The 23,386-nt window shown below is 32.1% G+C and overlaps 1 protein-coding gene and 1 long non-coding RNA gene across 2 annotated transcripts; one reads left to right on the forward strand and one right to left on the reverse strand.

The window, feature by feature from the left end:
• The first annotated feature begins 3,670 nt into the window (after positions 1-3,670).
• LOC18434882 (putative methyltransferase TCM_000336) lies at positions 3,671-9,367 on the forward strand. Its single transcript, XM_088872763.1, has 4 exons — positions 3,671-3,745; positions 3,902-4,312; positions 8,306-8,578; positions 9,004-9,367. The coding sequence occupies exons 1-4, from the start codon at positions 3,671-3,673 to the stop codon at positions 9,346-9,348; spliced, it is 1,104 nt and encodes a 367-aa protein (XP_088728889.1). The 3' UTR covers positions 9,349-9,367.
• Positions 9,368-14,933: 5,566 nt separating this feature from the next.
• On the reverse strand, positions 14,934-15,608 carry LOC148783920 (uncharacterized). Its single transcript, XR_016044643.1, has 2 exons — positions 15,318-15,608; positions 14,934-15,118 (listed from the first exon to the last, which is right to left on the reverse strand). It is a non-coding gene; the product is annotated as an uncharacterized LOC148783920 (long non-coding RNA).
• Positions 15,609-23,386: the final 7,778 nt, after the last annotated feature.

The following is a 23,386-nucleotide window of genomic DNA, read 5'->3' on the forward strand; positions in this document are numbered from 1 at the left end:
TTCAGGACGATGACAATACCGATAAGGAGCAAAACACATGCCAAGGAGGTGAGAAGCATGGACAGTTTCAAAGTCTAAGTGACTATGGCTTATGAATTTTACAGGGTAGTATTTCTACTTGGCAAAGAGGTACTACTGCTGCCCTACCGATTCCACTGGGCTTCACAGAGATTTTTCTCACTTATTTTACATGACAATGTATAAAAACAATGCATACAAAATTTTAACATTTTATTTTATTAACATTTTATACAATTTTCTTATAAACTTTTTACCCCCTTATTTGTACAATACAGAACTCGACCTAAATCGGACCGAGTTACACAGGCTCGGCTCAATCCAAGTCACGCTTTCATACACTAAGAAAATGAGGGATTTGAAGTCTCTTTTACAGAGCGAAAATAGAGGTCCTTAGACATAGGATTGCATGAAGATCGTAAGATTGTGGGTTTTTTTTTTGGTATTCAATAACGAAGACAAGCCCAAACCTATTTTTTAAATAGATTAAGAGTTAGCTTTTTGAAAGTATTAATAAGGTAGTGTAAATGGTGGGAATGAAAACCATAACGCGGTGCTAAAATGAGAGGTGTTATTTTATATCTATCTGAAAAATTACACAAATTAGAAGAGAAGCATAAAAGGAATAAAAGTAAAAACTTACGTCAAGAACATAGATAATAGATAACTGATAATCAAGCTTACATTTGTTGAAAAAAGGAAAGAAGATGAAAGATGGGTGTTCCTCTCCTGACCACCAAAATTTGAATGCAATGCCCCTGGACTATATATCTCAAATAACCATTGTTTCTCCTAACTCTCAAGTAAGCTTTTTCATGGTGCTAATTCACGACCTAGTTAACCATATTTTATATGGTGTTACTTTATTCCACTGCCCTCATAATCTAGGAACATGGGAGATATTCACTAATTGTTTTGAGGAGATATTTTCTCCTAAAAACATCTTATATAAGAAGTACCTCACCAAATGCTTGTCCAAAAATTTTGATATTACTCCTAATTAAGGTTGGGAATCTTGAATAATTAGGGCATTTTAATAATTTGGCCAACTTGAGGGGTGCTATTGAAACTATAAAAATAGCCATAGTTTATTGGAACGTGGGGCAATTACAATACCAAAAACATTTATTGTAAAGGTTAGCAATGAAGATATGTTTGTCATTTAGATTCATGTACCTAACCCTAGACATAGAGGTATGTGATGACTAGAGTTATTTAAGGAGATAAAATTACTAAAATGTCTCTAATTTTTTTGAAGAAGTATTTTTATGAAATCAAATTTAAAAAGTAATCTCTAAAGTGATAAATAGGATTTTTTTAACCCTCTAATGATTTTGTAAGATAGTTTAAGCCCCTTTCTGATTTATTTAAGTAAACAATATGCATAATAGAAAAAACCATGAGAAGAAGCTAGGCATTAATTTGATTGTTTTCAAGGAAAAGGAAATAAATATGTAGGGATTGTGTAAAATTTATGGAATTGCCCTTTGGTCCATATTTTTATGAATTTTATGGTGAGGTATTGTTTTTTTTATTTTTTTTGTCTAGTTTTGCCCTTGATTTGACTTTTCAAATATAGGACAATTGCATATATTTTTTTTCGCATTTACGGAACAGTCTTAAGGATAATATATGGAATGACAACACTGTTCGATAATGGCAACATCAAATCACCCAAGTATGCCCAAGTTTGATGAATGGAAGTATGCCCAAGTATGTTTAAGTTTGATGAATATAACATCAATAATGATAACATCATTATCGATAACGATATTGATAACCTCAATAACATCGATAATCATATTGATAACATCGATAATAATAACATAATAATAATATCAGTATCATTATCGATAATGATAACATCATTATCGATAATGATAACATAATGATAACATCATGATAATATCATAATGATAATGATAACATCATAATGATAACATAATGATAATGATAACATCACAATGATAATGATAATATAATGATAACATCATAATGATAACATAATGATATCATCATATGATATAATGATATCATGATGATATCATTATCATAATGATATCATTATCATAACGATATCATAATGAGATCACAATATCATATGATATCATAATGATATCACAATATCATATGATATCATAATGATATTACGATATCATTACGATATCATTATGATATTATGATATCATTATCATAATGATATTATGATATCATTATGAAAGTATAATATCATTATCATTATGATATCATTATCATATGATATCACAATATCATATGATATCATAATGATATTACGATATCATTACGATATCATTATGATATTATGATATCATTATCATAATGATATTATGATATCATTATCATAATGATATTATGATATCATTATGATATTATGATATCATTATGATATCATAATATCATTATCATAATGATATCATGATAATGATTATCATTATGATTTCATAATGATAATGATAATGATATCATAATAACATAATGATATCATAATGACATAATGATATCATAATAACATAATGATATCATAATGTTATCATAATATTATTATGACAATAATGTTATCATAATTATATCATAATGTTATGATATCATTATATCATAATGTTATAATAATGTTATCATAATGTTATTATGATATTATATCATAATATTATCATAATGTTATTATGATAATATCATAATGTTATTATGATAATATCATAATATTATCATAATATTATCATCATAATATTATGGTAATATCATAATATTATCATAATATTATTATATTATTATGATAATATCATATTATTATGATAATATCATAATATTATGATAATATTATATCATATAATATTATCATATTGTTATCATGATAATAATGTTGTCATAAATTATGATATCATTATATCATAACGTTATGATATCATTATATGATAATATTATCATAATGTTATGATATCATTATATCATAATGTTATCATAACATTATGATATCATTATATCATAATGTTATGATATCATTATATAATATTATGATATCATTATATCATAATGTTATCATAACATTATGATATCATTGTATCATAACGTTATGATATCATTATCGATAATGATAACATCGTTATCATTATCGATAATGATGTTATCATTATCGATAATGATGACATCGATAATGATAACATCAATAATGATAACATCGGTGAATGTAACATCGATAATCATAATAGCAAATCACCCTAACATCAAACCGATATACTTGAAAAATAAAATATGCTGAAGTATGCCCAAGTTTGATGAATGTAACATCAGACTGCTCCATGCAGAAGTGTGCTATGATGTTGCCATTATCGGACTACCCTAAAAATGGACTACTTCAATATCTTATCCATTAGACCGCCCCACAAATGCCAATATTTTTTTAAAAAATATAAAACCCAGAAAAAATAGAGAAATATATAAAAGAAGTACCTCACCATAAAAATTTGAATATGGATCAATACTGAAATTTTTCTAGGTCTATGTCTGTAGAAAGAAAATATAGCTAAAAAATCCTAAGAATAAGGTAGATTTCCTTTTATAGAACAAGAAGTTAGAGGCTTTGTTCAGATAAAGAGAGAGAGAGAGAGAGAGAGAGAGAGAGAGAGACAGAGCCATGGAGGTGTCTAATGTTCTTCACATGAATGAAGGTTCAGGCAAGACAAGCTACGCTCAAAATTCCTTTCTTCAGGTTTTTCTTATTGCCCTTTTGAATTTGTTCATTGAAAACTCTCTATCTCACTCTTATCTGTAATGGGGCTCAACATATCGTAACAGAAACTACATTAGCCATGAAAATCTAGTAAAATCAGAAATCCACTGATAGTCTCTCTCTATATATATGCAGAAACGAGTTTTAGAGGCTGTTAAGCCTATAACAGAAGAGGCAGTGATGAAGATGCTTGCTTCCACCCATTACCCTAATATGTTAGGGATGGTGGACCTTGGTTGCTCCTCTGGCCCCAACACCTTCTCTGCTTTAACAACAATCACCCGAGTAGCGTCCGACGCATACCGGAAACTCTCTAAGCCATTGCCAGAGTTTCAGCTCTTTTTAAACGACCTCCCAGGGAATGACTTCAACTCGGTTTTCAAGGCACTGCATTCTTTCTATGAGAGTTTGAAAGAGGAAGGAGGAGGAGAGGTTTTTAAGTATTGTTTCATGGCTGGTGTTCCTGGTTCTTTCTTTGATAGGCTTTTCCCTGCTAATACTTTACACTTCGTTCACTCCTCTTATAGTGTCCATTGGCTCTCACAGGTACGCAACCAACCTCTCCCTCTCATTTTGTTTGTGCATAAGCGTACATAGAACATGTAGTCTCTACATACTATGAAAAACAATAAGTCCAAATGAATCTTAATTGAAATAGAGGAACATGAATAACTTCTGCTTGGATTTAAGGGTGGACATACGAGTTTTGGCGATGGAGGCCACATATTTGAACATGTGAGTTTGTTTCAAAAACGCAAATAAGCCGACCAAGCAATGGCAAATATATCGCTTTGGATGGGGAGGTCAAAGATTCCAACTTTTGAAATTTGTCCTAAAAAGCCCAAGCGCTTGTTTGAACTTCGGATGTACTCAAAATTGCAATTATTTTGAGATTGCAATCTAAAAAACTTATGAAATAGATTCGAAAGCGTAAGATTTTAGTAGATTTTTAAATTGAAATAAAAAATATTGTCAGCAAAAGTTATTCTAAAAAAAAATTTCAAATCAGACTTGAATTTTTTTTATGAAAGTACAGCTCTCTCACCTCGTGCAAACCCCACTTTGTGACCCAATAGCCCACACCGTGAAACCTCATAAACCCCAAATATATTCTCTCTAAACTACTTCAACCCGAAGTCTACTCTCTTTGAGCTACTGCTAGTGAGAGAGCTCATCTTTTTCTCTCCAGAACCAGTTATTAAGCTCCAATTTCTCTCTCTAGAACCAATCTCTCAAGAGCTCCTCTTTCGCTCTCTAGAGCCGATGTCTCGAAAGCTCCTCTTTCTCTCTCTAGAACCAATGCATTGAGAGCTCATCTTTCTCTCTCTAATGGCTAAAAAATATTGCATTGTGACCTGCCACATGAATGGGAGAAACAAGCTAGGGTTTCCAAGTATCTTGTATCGTTGTCTGATAAGGTTTCTAAGGCAGAGTCATGAGAAGAATAGAAATATGAGGGCTTCACAATTTTACAATCGAAGCATTATAAAAAGATTGTTTTGAGCTTCGATGAGGCCATCCATGGCGGGAGGTCAGAGCTTGCAGAAAGATTCCCAATATCATCTGGAGATTGTTCCAAAAATATTTGTTTTCGAAAAGCATCCTATTTTTACAAAAAAACAATCCTTTTTTAGAAAGCTCTCGTTTTTGCAAAAACAGTGGAGATCATTTGGAGCCTGCAAAAAGATTTCCGAAAACAATCCCAAATTTACTCTCTCTCTCTCTCTCTCTCTCTCTCTCTCTCTCTCTTTTATTATCATTCTCCACCTGTAAATTCTTTTTTGTAAAAAGATTGTTCTCCACTGAGCTTGCGCCTGCTCTACTGGTAAAAAGATTTTTTTCCATTGAGCTTGCACCTCCTCTACATGTAAATCCCCTTCTTGTTGAGGGAGAGACATGCAGAGAGAAAAATAAACTTTAACACACAAACGGCTTTATAAGAAACGAAAAAATGCTTGGTGTTTTTTGTAATTAATATTTAAAAAACTGTAATTTTATTGCATAACAATTTTTTTATTTGACATCCAAACTGGCCCTAAATAATCTAGTGTAGTCATGTGAGTTTCAATCATTTTATATTTTCAAAAATATTTGTTTAAATTTTTTTTATTGTGTGCCATATCTTTTAGTACACACGTATAAAATTTCTTTATGATCTGATTTTTAATAACAATATTAAAATTAAGATGGTGATACGTATTTTGAACCACCGATGAAGATCTGAATGTTAAGATTTCACCTATATTACTATTCATTATTACTGCCAAATGTTTTGTTAGTTTTTTCTATTCACAAATCATCATATATATATATATATATATATATATATATATATATATATATATATATATATATATATATATATATATATATATATATATATATTATTAAAATATAAAATTACAGATGCACCTCAAAAATCAGTCAGAAAGGTCGCTTTAATGTTGAAAAACCCTCTAATATATATATATATATATATGGATATTCTAAACTTCACAACCCTTCAAATTACAAAGGTTCAAGATAGAGAGAGTTTTGAAGGGTGGATTTATTATTATTTTTTTCTATTTTTTTTAAAAGTTACTTTTGTGGGGCAAATTTGTAAGTATTACTACAAGACAGGGCATTTTTTGTCATCTCTACAAGGGATAAAATTGAAATTTTAACTAAAAGACAATGGCATTCTACAAATAAAGTTTCAGAACACTAACTTCCAAAATGCCATTCCACTTTTGTGAAAATTTCAAATTTGTACTTGTTTAATAATAAATTTACCTATTTAAATAATTTTTTAATGAAAAAATAATACTTATTTTAATAAATACACTCATGACAACCCCTTCTATTTATTATACTTTGTATTTTGAAGGGTTGTTAACTATATCAATTTCAGTAGGGAAGATTAAATATTCTTTATCATCATTATCAAAGCGTTCTCTCAATAATTGGGGTTAGCTACACGGATCCTCATCCACTTTGCTATCAAGGGCTATATCCTCAATGAGGTATGGGGAATGCCCTAGCTAGGGGTAGCAATGGACCTGGATCTGACCTAGGTCTAGGTCCATGTAGACCCAACCTGGACCCGACCCAAATAGTGCTAATATTTAATTTATATTATTTTAATCATATTTAAAAATTAATAATTTTAAATAAATATAAGTACGTATTTTTAGTTATAATATTTAAATAAAGAAAAAAATTATTTAAGGTTGCAACCTTAAAATGTAGAACTAACGATGCATCAAAAAAATCCATCGAAAAATATTGTTTTAATGTTGAAAACCCCTCTAATTCATCATCTTGACATCGAGATGTATGAAACTAAAAAAAAAAGATTGTGTTCTAGAAATAGTACATCTTGCAACACATTATCTAGACCGTCAATTTCCAAGGTTTTCATATATTTATAGATCTACTTGATTTTAACCATTTTTACAATTTAAAATTTTACAATTAGATATAAAAATAGATTTTCAAATAATCCTAAAATTATTTTAGACCGAAATTACATGTTATGATAAAATTTGGAGGTGCTCCTTAATTGGATTGTTTAAGGTTGCAACCTTATAGAAACCTTTAAATAATACTTGTATATATTTAACTAATATTTAAATATATTTAAATTTATACATTTTTTATCTTTGGGTCAGGTCCAGTCTGATTCAAGTCCAGGTCCAAGTCCAGTCAGGTCTGATCGGGTCGAGGTCTTGGTCCGGGTCCCATAAAAAAACTTCCAGTCCAAAACCGACCCAACCCGATGCCACCCCTAGCCCTAGCATAAGCAGATAATAGAGATTGATGATTCTTGGGTAAGGGGATTCTAGGGTTCCAAAAAATACCTTAATCCTACTTAAACCTGGCTGGGGACCATAATTGGCTAGATAGTTAATCTCAACTATCCATACTCAAAAATGGAAGGTGATCAATATTGAGAATCTCGGCTGAGTTACTCACAGTCGGCCCCTTTCTTAGCCAGAGTACTCTAGTGTAAAACTTGGATTAATCAAAATAATATAAAAAACATATAAATGATAAAATCAATATACAAATATCTTTTATATAATTTGATTGTTTGGTCAATGATTTGATAGATTTCTTATCATGTACTTTATTTTTATATTTTTTTCCCTTTTTTAAATTTTTCTAAAATTACTGACTATAGATACTTTTTTCTAAACCTATGTTTGTAGATTTTTATCAGCTTATTTCCACTTTTTATGTTGTTTTTGGTGTGGTTTATTTTTTTTTTTTTTTTTTTGCTTTTAGGCCTTGTACACTATTTACATTCACCAATTATGGATGTAATACTTCCCAACAGAATTTTTAGAATTAAAAGAGAAAAAGTTTCTAAACCAGCTTGTTTGGCTTTACGACACAATAAAAGTTTGAACTCTTTGAGTCTTGACTTCCTTCATCAAATCGATATGTCTACTGCTAAGCTGAAGGCTATGGAACAATACTTCCCTCCCTAAGATGATAACTCCTTGGAAATTAATGTTTCTCAGTACCATTGCTTATGACTAAAGTGGCTTGTAGGTTCCTCAGGGACTGTATGAAGAGGGAGGTGAGGCCCTTAACAAGGGGAATGTATACATAAGTGAAACTAGCCCACCTGGTGTGAGAAAAGCATATCTCCAACAATTTCAAAAGGATTTCTCACAGTTTCTTAAATGGCGCTCACACGAGGTGGCACCAAATGGGCGTATGGTGTTAACATATATTGGCCAAAGGGCTTCAGAAAACTTTGAGAAGGATTGTGAATACGTGTGGTTGGCGTTTGTTCGAGCCATAAAGAACTTAATTTCTCAGGTACTTACTTTACCTCTAGCTGTATCACTGATGCTTTAAGGTCTTCATTTGCACTTACTCCCTCGGGCAAAAGATCTAGTTAGGAGGATTTTGTCATACGAAATTTTGTGATCTACTTTAGAATGCTCAGATGAGTATTTCAAAAATAGAAATTTGGATTTTGAGTTCCTAGACACTTTTGATCCAATTGTCAAAACGATGTATAGTCTATTTTCAATCTCAAGACAGACTTTCCGTGCACATAGTAATATTTTCCTTCAACAATGTTCGCTACATTCATGAGTTCACGTCCTCAATATTGAGGCCAAGTTCCTATGAGATGGGGTTTTGCCGGAGGAAATGAATCTATGATATTTTCTGACAAAAGCGTAAAATTTTCTTACTGATAATAAATTCATGCAATTTTTTGAACTAATGTAATGCAGGGACTTGTGGAAGAGGAGAAACTTGATTCATTTGATTTACCCATATATACGCCCATAAAGGAGGAAGTTGAAGAAGTGGTAACGAGAGAAGCGTCTTTCACGATTGAGCGTTTCGAGGAACTGTCGGTTCCTACTCCCACGAAGATTAGTGGGAAAGACAAGGCACTTGGCATTAGAGCAGTGTTTGAGCCCATCACTAAGCATCATTTTGGAGAGGAACTCATGGACAAGCTCTTTGAAGAATGTGCTCAGCTAATTGAGACAGAACTGCTAAATGAGATGACAAAAGCCAAAGCAGTGCAGGGGCCAATTACTTATGTTTTGGTCTTGAAGAGATCAATGTAAGCAATGTGCTCACCCATAACTTCTTGGAGGAAATCTTGAACTTAAGCTTATACCAGAGTTATGTTTCTGGTGCTGTTGTTGGAATATTGATAAATAACCAAATAAAATTTAAACCTCATGCTACCCAATGAGACTACTTTTTCCTATCCAATTCTACCTTGTCTAACTCACATACGACTATTTTTATCACAATTTTGAGCTCCTCTTTGTTTGTATTGATGTAATTGAGAATGCTCTTTATATATAGGGTGTGGTTTACATAAGGTTGCAACCTTAAACAATCAAACTACGACACATCTTGAAATTTTATATAAGATATAATTTTGGTGTGAAAAATTCTTAGGATGGCCTAAGATTCCATTTTTATAGCTAACTATAAAATTTTAAACTCAAAATATTGGTGACAATTGAGTAGATCCATAAACATATGAAAATCTTAAAAATGGACAATCCAAATAATTTATTGCAAGATGTACTATTTATGATTCAAAATCTTTTTTTTTATGTTCATACATCTCGATATTGAGATGATCAATTGGATGGTTTTTCACTACCCAAACAACTATTTTTGATGATTTTTGAGGTGCACCTTACTTCTAGACTTTAAAGTTGCAACCTTATATAAACTGTTGTTGACGATTTAAATAGAAGAATATCGAACCCTTAGACTTATGTCAATCCCCCCTTTCTTTATTCTTTATGATGAAGGATGAGCTAAGATTAGAACCTTGGGCATTTTTTGTTGGCCGAACCTCAGTCTCAATGACCCAAACCTCTTCATATTTGACCCTTCTTGACATGCAAATCCATTATGCCAAGCAGGCATAACAAAAGGTTTCTTGATTTCGACATTAATTTCCATTCTGTTAGGCAAGAACAAGAAGTAAGGATTTCGATGAGGTCAAAACTTTCCCTTGTGTTTAGTTAATATATATATATATATATATATATATATATATATATATATATATATATATATATATATATATATATATATATATATATATGAAAATGATCCAATAAGCCGATAGGCTTATAGGTAAAAATACGCCAACGGTGAATATAGGTCGATCTAATGGTCACAACCTCATTTCATGTTTGAATTTTAGTTCTTTTTCTACAAATCCAATCCATAAGCTATTTTCAAATATTGTTTCACCTTAGTTAAACTATAACGAGGATAATATTGTCTTAGGTGAAGCTTTCATTAGGTTGCCTCCCTATCAGTTTTATAGCAAGGGAAAGCTTTCTATGTGATACCACTTCTCAACCGTTCAATCTGAGTGGACGGCTAGGCTTGCTTGTGTCCCAATGTCATGCCAAACATTGTTTGATTTTTACCTTTTTAGGGTTTTTCATACAAAACCTTTTTAAGTGAATTTTGGGGCATCTCATCTTCTTATTGGGGTGAAACTAGCAAACATAAAAGAAAAATATTTCTCGTGAAAACAAATGACCAAAATGCTCCTAAAAGTTTTAGGGATATTCTGGTAATTTCTATAAAAAAGATATCTTTTTATTATTTTTAGGGAAAATTGTATAAAACCCCCCAAAATGGACTTTCTAATCAATTTAGCCCCCACCTAAATTTTCCTAGCAACTTTCCCCTAAAAACCATGCTTCCTAACAAATACCCCAAATACAAAAAGTTAAATTTTTTTACGAAAATATCGTTTATGTGCATAACAAATCATTTTTTGATCCCAATAAAAGGAAACGCCTGACAGCACTTGCACGACAGACTGCTCATTTCAAAACACTGGACCGCCACTTTAAAACACCAAATTGCCCCTTCAAAATGTCGTACCGCAACTTCAAAACGCCGGACTGCTCCTTCAAAATGTCGGACCGCCTTTTCAAAACGCCGGACTGCCCATTTCTCCTAGCATAATCCTCGAACCGCCACAATGAAATGCCAAACTTTTCATTCCAGCAAAATAATCGTCGGACAACATCTTCCAAATGCCGGACCGCTCTCTTCAGTGAATGCCCGACCGCCCTCTCCAGCAAAAACGATTTGTTAAGTAAGGGAAGGATATTTTTATAAAAAAATTAAATAAAGTTTTTGTATTGGGGGTATTGGGTAGGAAACATGTTTTATGGGGAAGTTGTTAGGAAAAGTTAGATTGGGGTAAATTGATTAGAAAGTTCATTTTTTAGGGTTTTATGGAATTTTCCCTTAATTTGATCACGTGCACCCCTTTTAGATATATGTATGCCCCAAAGTTTGCTTCAAAATAATTTATAGAACAAAGATTAAAAATACTGAACTGTTGAATAAAGATCTGACGCCTAAGAGCCAACAACTCACATTGTGACTCAAGCCATCATATCCATCTACTCAGATCTGATGCCTGAGAATAGGGGTCACATGAGCCTATTAAGCAAATTGCCGGTGCACCAATTTACCAGACAAAATTCAAGGTATGACGACCTTCCTAAACCTTTTATTTGTTGCTATCACAGCCACCTTCATAAAATCTTTTCTTTAAGCTGGCCCTTTTTTTTTTTGTGCACGTGAAAGGGCTCAAACTCTAAACTAAAGCATAATAGACACATAGACAACTTTGTGTACCGTGACAATGTGAAATGGGTGTTTATGAAATTAGACGTGTAAGCGGACTTGGCCAGGCCTGTCCGGTGCAACAAAGCCATGACAAGCCAGCCCGGGCCTGCATTTTTCTTCTTTTTTGTCGCATTGTATTTGGGTTGGCCAGGTCATACCCCATACAGGGCATCTTTGGCCCGATTTTGCCAGGCTCAAGTGGGCCCGATAGGGATTAGGGCCAAGGCTGCTCAGCCATTTGCTAGCCCCTAATATGCCCCAATCACACTTAGGATTTATATAAGGGTAAATCTCCTATTATTAATAAATTCGGTAACATTTGCCCCAAAAAAAAAAAAAAATTTCTTATAATAGTGTGGTTTGTATAAGCTTGAGGCTCTAAACAATCAAAGTAAGGCATACTTTCAAATAGTGTCGAAACATGCTGTTTTGGTATCAGATTTCTTTGTGATAACTTACAATTTTATTTTTATTTCTAATTATAGAATTTAAAGATTAAAAAATAGTATAGATCAAGCAGATCTATGAACACTTGAAAAATTGACGATTTAGATAAAAACAAGACGCACTATTTTCAAGACTTGAAATCTATTTTTTCTCATGTTTATACATCTTGAGGTCTAAATGATCAAATTGAGGGATCAAACAACTTCTTCTAATGAATTTATATAAACTTTTTCCTTTATTTAAACGACAGGAACAAATGCACCGCATCATCACTAAAAATATTCATGGATAACCACATGAAGCAACGGTCAGCCAGTAATAAGATACATAATCGATGATGCAGTTAAGCTCTAGTTCATATGCCAAAGGTGTAGCCCTATTCTCATCTACCAACCAAATCCTATGCATGCTAAAACAAAAGTTACTAAAGAAAGGAAAAAGTTTATATAACGTGTCAACCATATACTGTACTGGTAAATAACACCTAAAAACCCACTAGAGAAAGTTTTTTTTATGCTGGAAAAGCTTCAAATTGATCATCTCGACTTGAGATTCAGACATATGAAAAACAAAAAGAAAAAAGAAAAAAGGGGGTTTTTAATCCTAAAAATAATTTATCTTCTAACATACTATTTGGACCGTCCATTTTCAATATTTTTAAATGTGTATATATCTGCTCGATCACTATTTAGATATGCTTGATCATCACTATTTTAAAAATTTTAAATTTCATAATTAGAGACAACAATAGATATCATATCAACATAAAGCTTTACGGCACCAAAATTGTATTTTTGGCATAGTTTTGAGGTGCTCCTTACTTCAATAGTATAAGTTGACATCTTTTACAAAGTACTAACCTCACCCATAAAGAAAATGGGGTCGTACCATTTAAATTTTTAATGGGCAACGATGTTTATAAAATTTAAACCCACTGCTCTAGTGACAAGACAAAATGAGGACCATTTCTGTATTAAGAATAGTTTGTCATGAAAAGAGTAAAGAAACTTTCACGATAAGTGGTTCTAGACATCATGTCAAGTTTGATTGTTTAAAGCAGCATTCTGAAAATAACAGCCCGAACCAGAACTAGTGGGGGACAGGTCCCAGTCCTCCACAGAATTGATTTAAACTCACACCAAAATGCATTTCAGGCCCAAACATGTACAATATTTAACTTCTTTTTTTTCTTTATAGTTTTTCTGAACTGCCAAGTCGGCTGATTCAGATCGAAAGTGGCAGGGGACTAGTTTGTGTAAGTATTTTTTTTGTTTGCGCTTGGTTTCTATAAGGTTGCAACCTTAAACAATCCGATTAAGGCGCACCTTCAATTTTGATCATAACATATAATTTTGATGCAAAATATTCTTAGGATTATCTCAAAATCTATTTTTATATCTAATTATAAAATTTTAAACTCAAAAAATGGTTAAAATCAGATAGATCTAAAAATATGACAATTTTGAAAAGGACGGTCTAGATAATGTGATGTAATTTGCACTACTTTTGGGATTTAGAATCCATTTTTCTTTCATAATCATACATCTCGATGTCAAGATGCTCAATAAGAGGGTTTTTCAACAGTAAAACAACATTTTCCGATGGATTTTTGCAGTGCATCCGTAGTTCTACATTTTAAGGTTGCAACCTCATATAAACTTTTTTCTTTTTGTTTTTACTTGTATTTTAAAATCACCGATTTTCCTAAGGGACATTTGTGGGTTTTTAGTCTCATATTTAAGAAGAGAGTATTTAAAAAGAGAGTGTAGATTGAGTAGTATTTAAATGTAGACATTCTCTTGTGTTATGCTCTCAGTACAAAAGTGAGAGTGATGGTCCATGTGCCGAACTCACGAAGTATGTGCAAGAACGCTTAATGGCACATGAGGAGCCCCTCATTAGAGCATGTGTGCCCCTCATTAGAGCATGTGTATGGGTCGGGAACGAGGCTCAATATCAAGATACATTTTTCTAGGACTCTCGTGAGGCTCGATATCAAGATACATATTTTCCAAGACTTTCTATGTCACTGTAAAAGGCTAGCAATTATGTGTCAATTCTGATTAGCTAGCAAATTTTGGGCCAACCCAAATCCATACACAACACAAATTCATAGAACTTTCTTTTCACTAGTTTGGCCCAAATTTCAACATTTTCTAATCAATTAAGGAAAATAATTAGTTTGGGCCAAATTTCAACATTTTTTGATCGATTAAGGAAAATAATGGTATAAAGATCAATGGACATCGATCAAATTTCAACTGCAAGGCAATATTCCTTTAAATTGGGGTATTTTCCAAATTATCATGTTTAATAATGATGTACCATGCACTGAGATATGGAGATATGGGTCTAAGAAGCGTGAGGACCTTAAACTTTTTATTAACTCGTCTTAAGCTCGTGTAATGGAGGTCGGTTGTGTTAAGTAAGCAGTCAATGTAAAACTTTGTCAAAACTTATTGAACCTATATTATATGTTTATGCTAGATGGTGGCCTTACTTAGGGTAAAACCCATGATAGAGTACATTGATGTTTTTTATCGGAATTCGTATGATCAACTCCCAATAATCGAAAAAAAACTCTAATGATGATGATATTGCATTCAAATTGTGAACTAGAAAAAGAAAAGAAAAAAAAAAACAGGAGCAAAAGTTACATTGCCCTTTGAAGCCCCGGAAATTACAAATATATTCTTATGTTTTATCTCTTTTTGCAATTTTCTTTGTGTTCCTCAATCGTCGTACATCGCATGGAGCCTGGTAAAGAAGCAACGGGCATGCTAACGTTCAGAAAATAGATCAATAATATCCCCTTCATTTCTTCCTTTGAAATAATACAACTGAATAAACTGAGTAATTGAAATGTATTGTTGCCAAAGTGATCAAATTGCCCTGTGCAAAAAAAGGAAAATGGGATAAAGAAAGAGAAAATGAAAAAAAATACCAAGCCACAAACCTGAAGTCGAATCGGAAAATCGCCAACATCCGATGACTTAGTTAAAAAAGTCATTTCTTTTCGCTTTTTCTTCTCTTTCCATTGCCTTGAAGCCCCTCCAGCATAAAATTAGGAGCTCTTCAATGAGTTCACCACCAGTAAAGTCATGGATTCCGGCAAGTTCTTGCCGGAAAAACAGACGACCCATAATTTTCAGGAACCTCATTGACTTGAAAACGTATTATCAAGCGGAAAGTGCAACAAGGATTGTGAGAGGCTATATAGTTGGTGGATATGCTAATGTGCTATTGGCATATGCCAAAGCAAAACATCAACTTCCCTCTTGGGAAAGAAAAGGAGAGCTTTTTAAGTTCATAGTCGGCCAAATTAACTTCGTATTTTGCATTAAATAAATGAAAGATGGAAGAAATAACTCTTACGTTTTTTTGTCCTACCTTTTTATGTAACCAAATTTGCCCATAGAGTTCGTATTCTAAGGCCATATGGAGTTCTACTCATTTTGAATAATGTTACATTTTAGCCATTTCTCAATGACGCCAGTGTTTGAAGAATGGAACCAGCCAAGGGCAGGCTTTTAGTAACGGGTAAATCATTTGGTTCAATCAGCCTTATGTTGATAAAGCCTGTTCCAAAGTGACTAATGCATTGTCAAACTGAGCGCCTGTGAAGAAGACGGTCGATGGGAATTATTCCACAATTTTAAAAAGATTTATATTTGACTATCTCTAATTTGCAGAGAGAAAGGGGCATGAACTCTATTTGGGCTTCCTATTTTTGGGTAGTTTCTATTATTTAGGATGATTAAGTTTTTGGATTAGTCCTAGTTGTGTTAGGATGGACATGAAAGTCTACACTAAATAAAGATAAACTTATGTACCCAAAAGTTATAGGAAAAAATAGAGCCGCACCTATAACCTTGTGTATGTTGTTTTTCCTCTATATATTAGATATTTAGATAGAAAGAAAGATCCAGAAAAAATTTGAGGATATTTGTGAAGAGAAAATTGTAGATAATAACGCTTTGTAAGAGTTGTCTTGTAATTTTCTTTCTTCGATTTACTGAAAAACATCTATCGTCTTCGCCTAGGGATATAGTCACATATGTGACGTGGATACAGTCACATCTGTGACGAACTACGTATATTCTGGTATTATTTTTCTGCTATTTATTTTCTATTCTATTTTTGTTGCTCGTTATTTGTTTTTTGTTTTTGTCAATTTTTTTTTTATATACTTTATTTCAACTCGTCTGGTTTAGAGCTTCCGCACACAATAACCAAGTGATCCTCTAAAAATTCTAGAAGAATTATATAATAAGACAAAAAACAAAAAAAGCAAAAGTAAGTAAATGAGAGAAGAACTAAACAAAACTACGTAAATGAATTCCGTGTATAAAAGGAAATTTACCAAAAAAAAGTTTTTCTTGTTGGTCTTGGCTATGAAAATAAAGATAGATGTACATGAATAATCGTGATGACGTGATGTGAACTTATGAAGATGTGAATAAGTAGATGAGGTGTAAATCTATGAAAAAATATATAATAAGATTATTTTTATCGTTTGCCCATAAAGACCGCACTCATCTTTAGCTATTAAATGTGAAATCAGACATCATCTTTAGCTATTAAATGTGAAATCAGACATTAAAGAGGTGCTCGGCCTCCAAATCCAAAAAAAACCTTTTTTTCGAACCTTGTGATCACACAACAGCATTTTCCAAGTTGTTTTGATCGAAGGATGCAATGATGGTCCTTATTTCTTCCTAATCCAATTCATTTTCAAACTTGAAGGGAGAAAAATATCGTAATTTTCTATGGGCAACAATTAAAATAACTTGTTAAATGCACCGGCTAAAGTGCTACATGAAGTGATGCATGACGTTAACGAATATGCATATTTGGTGCCCCTGCCTTGAAGTATGCTTTGAATAATGTTTTAACTAAGGGTAATTTATATAGAAAAAGTTCATATAAATTGTCAACTTTAAACTGTACAACTAAGGTGCACTTAAAAAATCCACATCTCGATCTCACGATTTATAAGCATAAAAAATTAGGATTTCTAGTGTTAAAAATAGTTCATCTTCTAACACCACATTATATAGATTGTCTATTTCTAATATTTTTAAGTGTTTATAGAATTGTTTGATCGTCACTATTTTTGAAACTTTAAATTTCATAATTGAGGGCAATAATAGATGTTCATATTTTGAAGTACACCTTACTTCAATAATATAAAGTTCGCACTTCATAAAAACATCACCCAACTTATATATAGATAGCAAGCCACTCTACATCTGGAAAAATTCTTGTACTAGTCCTAAGGTAAAATTTAATTTAAGAGTATTTTTAAGATCTCAAACTTTTGATGATGTAACCACTTCAATGGAGCGACTAAACTCAAAAAAGAATTTTTTAAATCACAATATGTGCCCGACAAAAATAACATCCAAGGTTGAATGGAGATTATCCAATTTTTAAGGTGAGATTTAAGTATTGATGAAATCAAATCCAAATTTCTTTCTTTGAAAATAATTATCTAGTGATTTTTTCCTAATCATAAATGTTTTAGATGATAATAATAATAATAATAATAATAATAATAATAATAATAATTATTATTATTATTATTATTATTATTATTATTATTATTATTATTATTATTATTATTATTATTATTATAATTATTATTATTATTATTATTATTATTATTATTATTATTATTATCATTATTATCATTATTATCATTATTATCATTATTATTATTATAATAACAATAACAATAACAATAACAATAACAAGGGTGTAGTTGGCATACGAATGTATCCGTAAGTGTAAAGGTAAAGTGCACCTTCAAATTTTATCATGGTATGTAATTTTGATATAAAATGTTCTTATGATTATCTCAAATTTTATTTTTATATTTAATTATAAAAATTTAAATTTCAAAAATGATTAAAATCAAATACATCTATAAACATATGAAAATTTTGAAAATAGACGGTGTAGATAATATGTTATAAAATACCCTATTCTAAGACCTAAAATCTTATTATTTTTCATGGCCATACATCTTGATGTCCAGATGATCAATCAAAGAGTTTTTTAACATTAAAACTACGTTTTCCGATGATTTTTGAGGTGCTACCGTAGTTCTACGTTATAAGGTTGCATCCTTATATAAACTTTCTCCCTTAAATAAATAATGGTTCATATATGCTTATCTTGTAAAATAACTTTTGTGCTATTAAACAAAATAGAATGGGCGTTCGTATTAGGTTGTCGAGCGAACCACCTACAACTACGGCTGGCAACGGGCCCAGCCCGGATCAAGTTAAGGAGGCCCAAACTTTAAAGAGTAGGTAACAAAAAAAAAAAAAAAGCGCCTCGCCAGGCCAAACCCGGGCGACCTTGATGTGACTCTAGCTATGCCCGGCCCTCAAGCCATATTTTGTGGCTCAAGCCCTAAGTTTTGAGGCCAAGCCAACTAGGCCAGGCCGGGCCCCAAGCCCATTGCCAGCCTACGTAACCAAAATTAGCAAATCGCCGTATTATACGCGATTTTTTCAAAACATCCCAGTTTTGTTCAAAACCGTTTTAATCTGCGTATTATTCAAAACAGCGTCAAAAAAACGTTTTTTTTTTCATGAAGAAGTTTAAAACGCGATTTTTTTATATTTACCAAATCGTTCCAAAAAAAGACTTTACTATTAATAACATTTGAATTTTTTTTTTTTTTGAAAAGTTCATTTACCTGTTTCCTGTTTTATAAAAAGTTCATTTTTCATACCTTCCAAAAAAAGTTCATTAACCTTTTTTGTGCATTTATTTCTTTCGTTTTTTTTCTCTTTTTTTAATCCTAAAACGAGCTAATTGCATATGGCGGCTGATCAATTGTAGAAACTCATTGAATGCTCACAGAGATTTATAGGTTTTATTGTATTGGAGCTTTATATTGTGTTGAACACTAGTTTCTTTTTATTTTTTGAATTACATCTCATTTAATATCTCATTTTATTTATGATTTATTTACTAGGTATTAATCCCTGCTTATAATGCTCGATATAAAGCTCCCATACAGGAGATAGAGAATCACCCATAGAGAGAAATTAACGGAAAATAAATTAGAAAATTTATTTACTAATTATCAATTACTATTTATAATGCTCGTTATCAAGCTCCAATACAGAGAGAGAAAGATAACCACTAATAGAGAACCATCTCAAAGAAATTAGGAGAACATACATTAGGAAATAACATAGATAGAGATAATTATAAAAATTCCCCAAATATAACATCTTAAAAAAAATAGGGAAAATAGATTAGGGAAAGAAGAGAACCGTGTGATAGAGAGAACTTTCAAAGCACATATACAACATTAACTATAAAAAAATCCTGCAATTTAACATAGCTCAAAAATCCCCAAACTTAACACAGCTCAAAAAATATTATATTAAGGCAAAATAAATTGGAGAAAAACAAACAGGTTCTGCTTCAAAAGACAACACCATCTGAAAAGCCTCTGCATGTGCTCATGCCTGCTCTTCAGTGGTACTCTCTGAGAGATCCATAATCACCTCCTCCCCCCAGTTCTCTCTTTCCCTACCTTCATTTCTCTCTGATTCCTCTATGCAACTACTCTCTTCTCTCTCCATGCTCCATTTTTTCTATAAAAAACACTATCTTTTTGGGCACGTATAGACAATGATGCTGTAGCTTTTTAGGTAAGTATGACACGTATCATAAGTAAATGGGTAAGTACCTCAAAGAAATACGCACATCCTTTGGATTTGGAATTCATCAATGTGATCAATAGTTAGTATGGTGCACAACTTTCAATTACACGTCTAAATGGGTAATATGGCACAAACTTTTAATTTGGAATTCAAATTAACATGACTAAATGGTTAGTATGCTGCATAGTTATGATAGTTAGTATGGTGCATAGTTAGCAGTTATAACCTATCCGTTGTTTTCACTCCGATTTTTTTAAACTAGTCCGATATTTGCGATATTTTTTCATAGAGTATTTTTGCCTATCTGATTTTTTCATCTGATTTTTTTAAATAAAAAAGATTTATTTCTAATTTTATAGTAAGCCGATATATTAATATTCCCCGACTTGCTAACTATGCATATAAGCCCTTCGAAACAATATTAGGGGGTACTGTTTTTAGTATGAAAAATTCCAAATATCTTTAGTTATCTTTATCTTAGAAAGTTTTTATTATAAACTTCCAATTTGAGGGACGATAAGAGTTTGAGAGGTCGAAAACCTTCTCTTTTTCTAAATTAACTACCTCAAAACTTGTGTTCCAACCTCAAGGAATACAACTTTGTGGTCTGGAGTCATAATCATGATCCGAATCTTTTTTAACTTTTTTTCAACTATTTAGGATCGGTTACACAAATTTTGGTTTGCTATTATACTCGATCAAGAATTACCCGGTTAGAATGTAGGAATTGCATTAGAAAACAAAAAATAAAAAATAAATTAGAGAATGTAGAATCTGCTGATTTCAGGGTTAGTGGGACAAATCCTTTCCCCAGCCACCTCAATAATTCAAACCCAAACCAGACGATTCGAGATTATGTCTCCCTCTTGTTGGTTACGGTGATTATCCAAAATCGCCCGCATAAAAAAATCTCATATTATATGAGATTGTGAATGATATTGATAAGTTTCTTAAAAGAAATAGAAACTCAAAAAGATTAGGATTGTTGGATATCTCATGATATTTGCGATATATGTAACACCTCAAGAAAGTCTCCCATTTGGTGAGAGAGGCTGGGGCCTTCTATGCGTGAGAGGCAAAGCCTTCTCTTAAAGAGATGTGCATGAGAGGCAAGGTCTCATCTTTAGAAAGAAAAGGGCTTCCTAAAAAGAGAAACTAAGAGACAAGGCCTCCTCTTAGAGAAAAAAGAGCTTTCTATAGAGAGAAACTACACATTGTGTCTCATGTAGATTGAGATGCTAGTTTTTTATAAAGAAGCAGTTCCCATGAAGATTTTAGGTGGTTTTCCCTTTTAGGCCTTGAAAAGAAAAGAGCTTCCTATGGAAAGAAATTCCCCGATGTGCTTCTTGTAGATTGAGATGCTGGTTTGGGTAGTTTCCCCTTTTAGGCCTTGGAGAGAAGAGAGCTTCCTATGGAGATTGATATGATGGTTTCTAGTAGAGAAACGGCTTTGGGTGATTTTCCCTTTTAGTGAGAGAGTGGTTTAACCGCTGTGGAATAGAATAAAGATGGGTCTCGCCTATACAATCCAAGGGTATCTTCCTGGACAACAATTTAGCTGTGGAATAGAGATGGATCTCTTCCTAAACAGTGGTGGAATAGAGATGAGAGATCGGCAGGTCGTGCCGATCAAGAGAGCAGGTCTAAAAGGGTTTGCTGGACTGAGTTTTTGTCGAGGGTTAGAGAGGTAACTCCATTTCTAAAATCTGCTATGCAACTTTCATTGGTATAATAAATTTTAGTTTCCAAAATCTATAATGCAACTTTCATTGGTGTAGTAGATTCCAGTTTGCCGGTATCCAACTTTTAAGACTCATGTTTCCGTATTTAAGAGGGCTAAAATCCTAACACCTTTTTCTCATACGGCGGCCGTAGTGGTAGAAAAATACATGGAAAAGAAAGACGTCCTCAATTAGATGAAAGTATAACTCTCTCTCTCTCTCACTCTAAAATAAAAGATTCTTACGAAATCAAGACTTCTAGTCAAATGAAACTTTTTTTACTAACCCTCCAACGTTCCTAAAATTTCTACCTTAACTCTATCAACTATCAATTTCAGTTAATCTTACAAAAGTAAGATTTCTAATATGAATGGCTAATACTTGCATCAACAAAATAAACATCTAAAAGAGGAATAATTAAATAGAAATGTGTTATATTTCCTCCTCTATTTTTCTTTTTCATTGCATGATGCTTGAATATTTATTTGTTGTTAGTTTGGCTATCCACATTTTTAACAATCCACTTAGGAATTGGGTTTGGGTTTGAGCAATTAGCAGTTGACGTTAAGCAATGCTAGATCCTAATATCGATTTTTACCACTAAACTACCTAAAAGAAAAGTACATGGAAATCCACACATTTTATTCCACCTCTCAAACCTAAGATGGATGTTAGGAAAAAGGCGTCCAAAATGTATGGTACAAAAAAATCAAAAAAAAAAAAATCTTTAAAATTCAAGATCTTTTTTTTTTCCCCCATATGACTCGAGAGTACTATAGAAAGCCCATCCATAGAGTATTAGTAATAGATTAATAGTTCTAACATAATAATAAGAATGAGAACAACAATAACAACACCACCATCAACAACAATAATAATTTAAAAGAAAAACTATCCAAAACTCATCATATAATCAATAAAGGGCTCAAATGATCCCATTTTATATTGCATGAGTATGCCTTTTAGTTTCATGCCACAAAAGTACCTCCTCAAAAAAAATTGTTCAAATTTGCCTAAATTACCCTATTAAGCATTGAAAACCCGAATAATCAATGGATTTTGGTAGCTTTTTTGTGGCTCGATAGGCTCAAACACAAACAATGAAAATATCTTTTGAGAATGGGTTGGGGTTGTGGTGGTATCACTACTTCTTCAGTTGCTCCAGTTGATGGTCACGGCCTCCATTCTAATGCTTTTAGGAAGAGAGCCCAGGCTTAATTAGTTGGCGCATGGCTCCTTGCAACACTACGTCCTAAGCTCATCCTACCAAGGGTAAAGGCCCTCTCCCCAATGATTCACCCAAAAAAAAAAACGACAGTTTCTATACAGCTAGCATGCATACTGTAGAAATGCAGACTTCACAATAAATATATTTTTAAAATATAATTTTATATTAATTTTAAAAGAATATATAATCTTTAACATGGAGATCATGAATATAAAAATAATAATAATAATAATAATAATAATAATAATAATAATAATAATAATAATAATAATAATAATAATAATAATAATAATAATAATAATAATAATAATAATAGAAAACTAGAAATAATAATTATATTAAAAAAGCATTTGAACGGTTAATTACAATTGTAGACCACCTATTT

The sequence above is a fragment of the Amborella trichopoda genome, chromosome 1 (assembly GCF_054954075.1).
Source record: "Amborella trichopoda isolate Santa Cruz 75 chromosome 1, AtrichopodaSantaCruz75HAP2 v2.0, whole genome shotgun sequence".
NCBI classification, from domain to species: domain Eukaryota; kingdom Viridiplantae; phylum Streptophyta; class Magnoliopsida; order Amborellales; family Amborellaceae; genus Amborella; species Amborella trichopoda.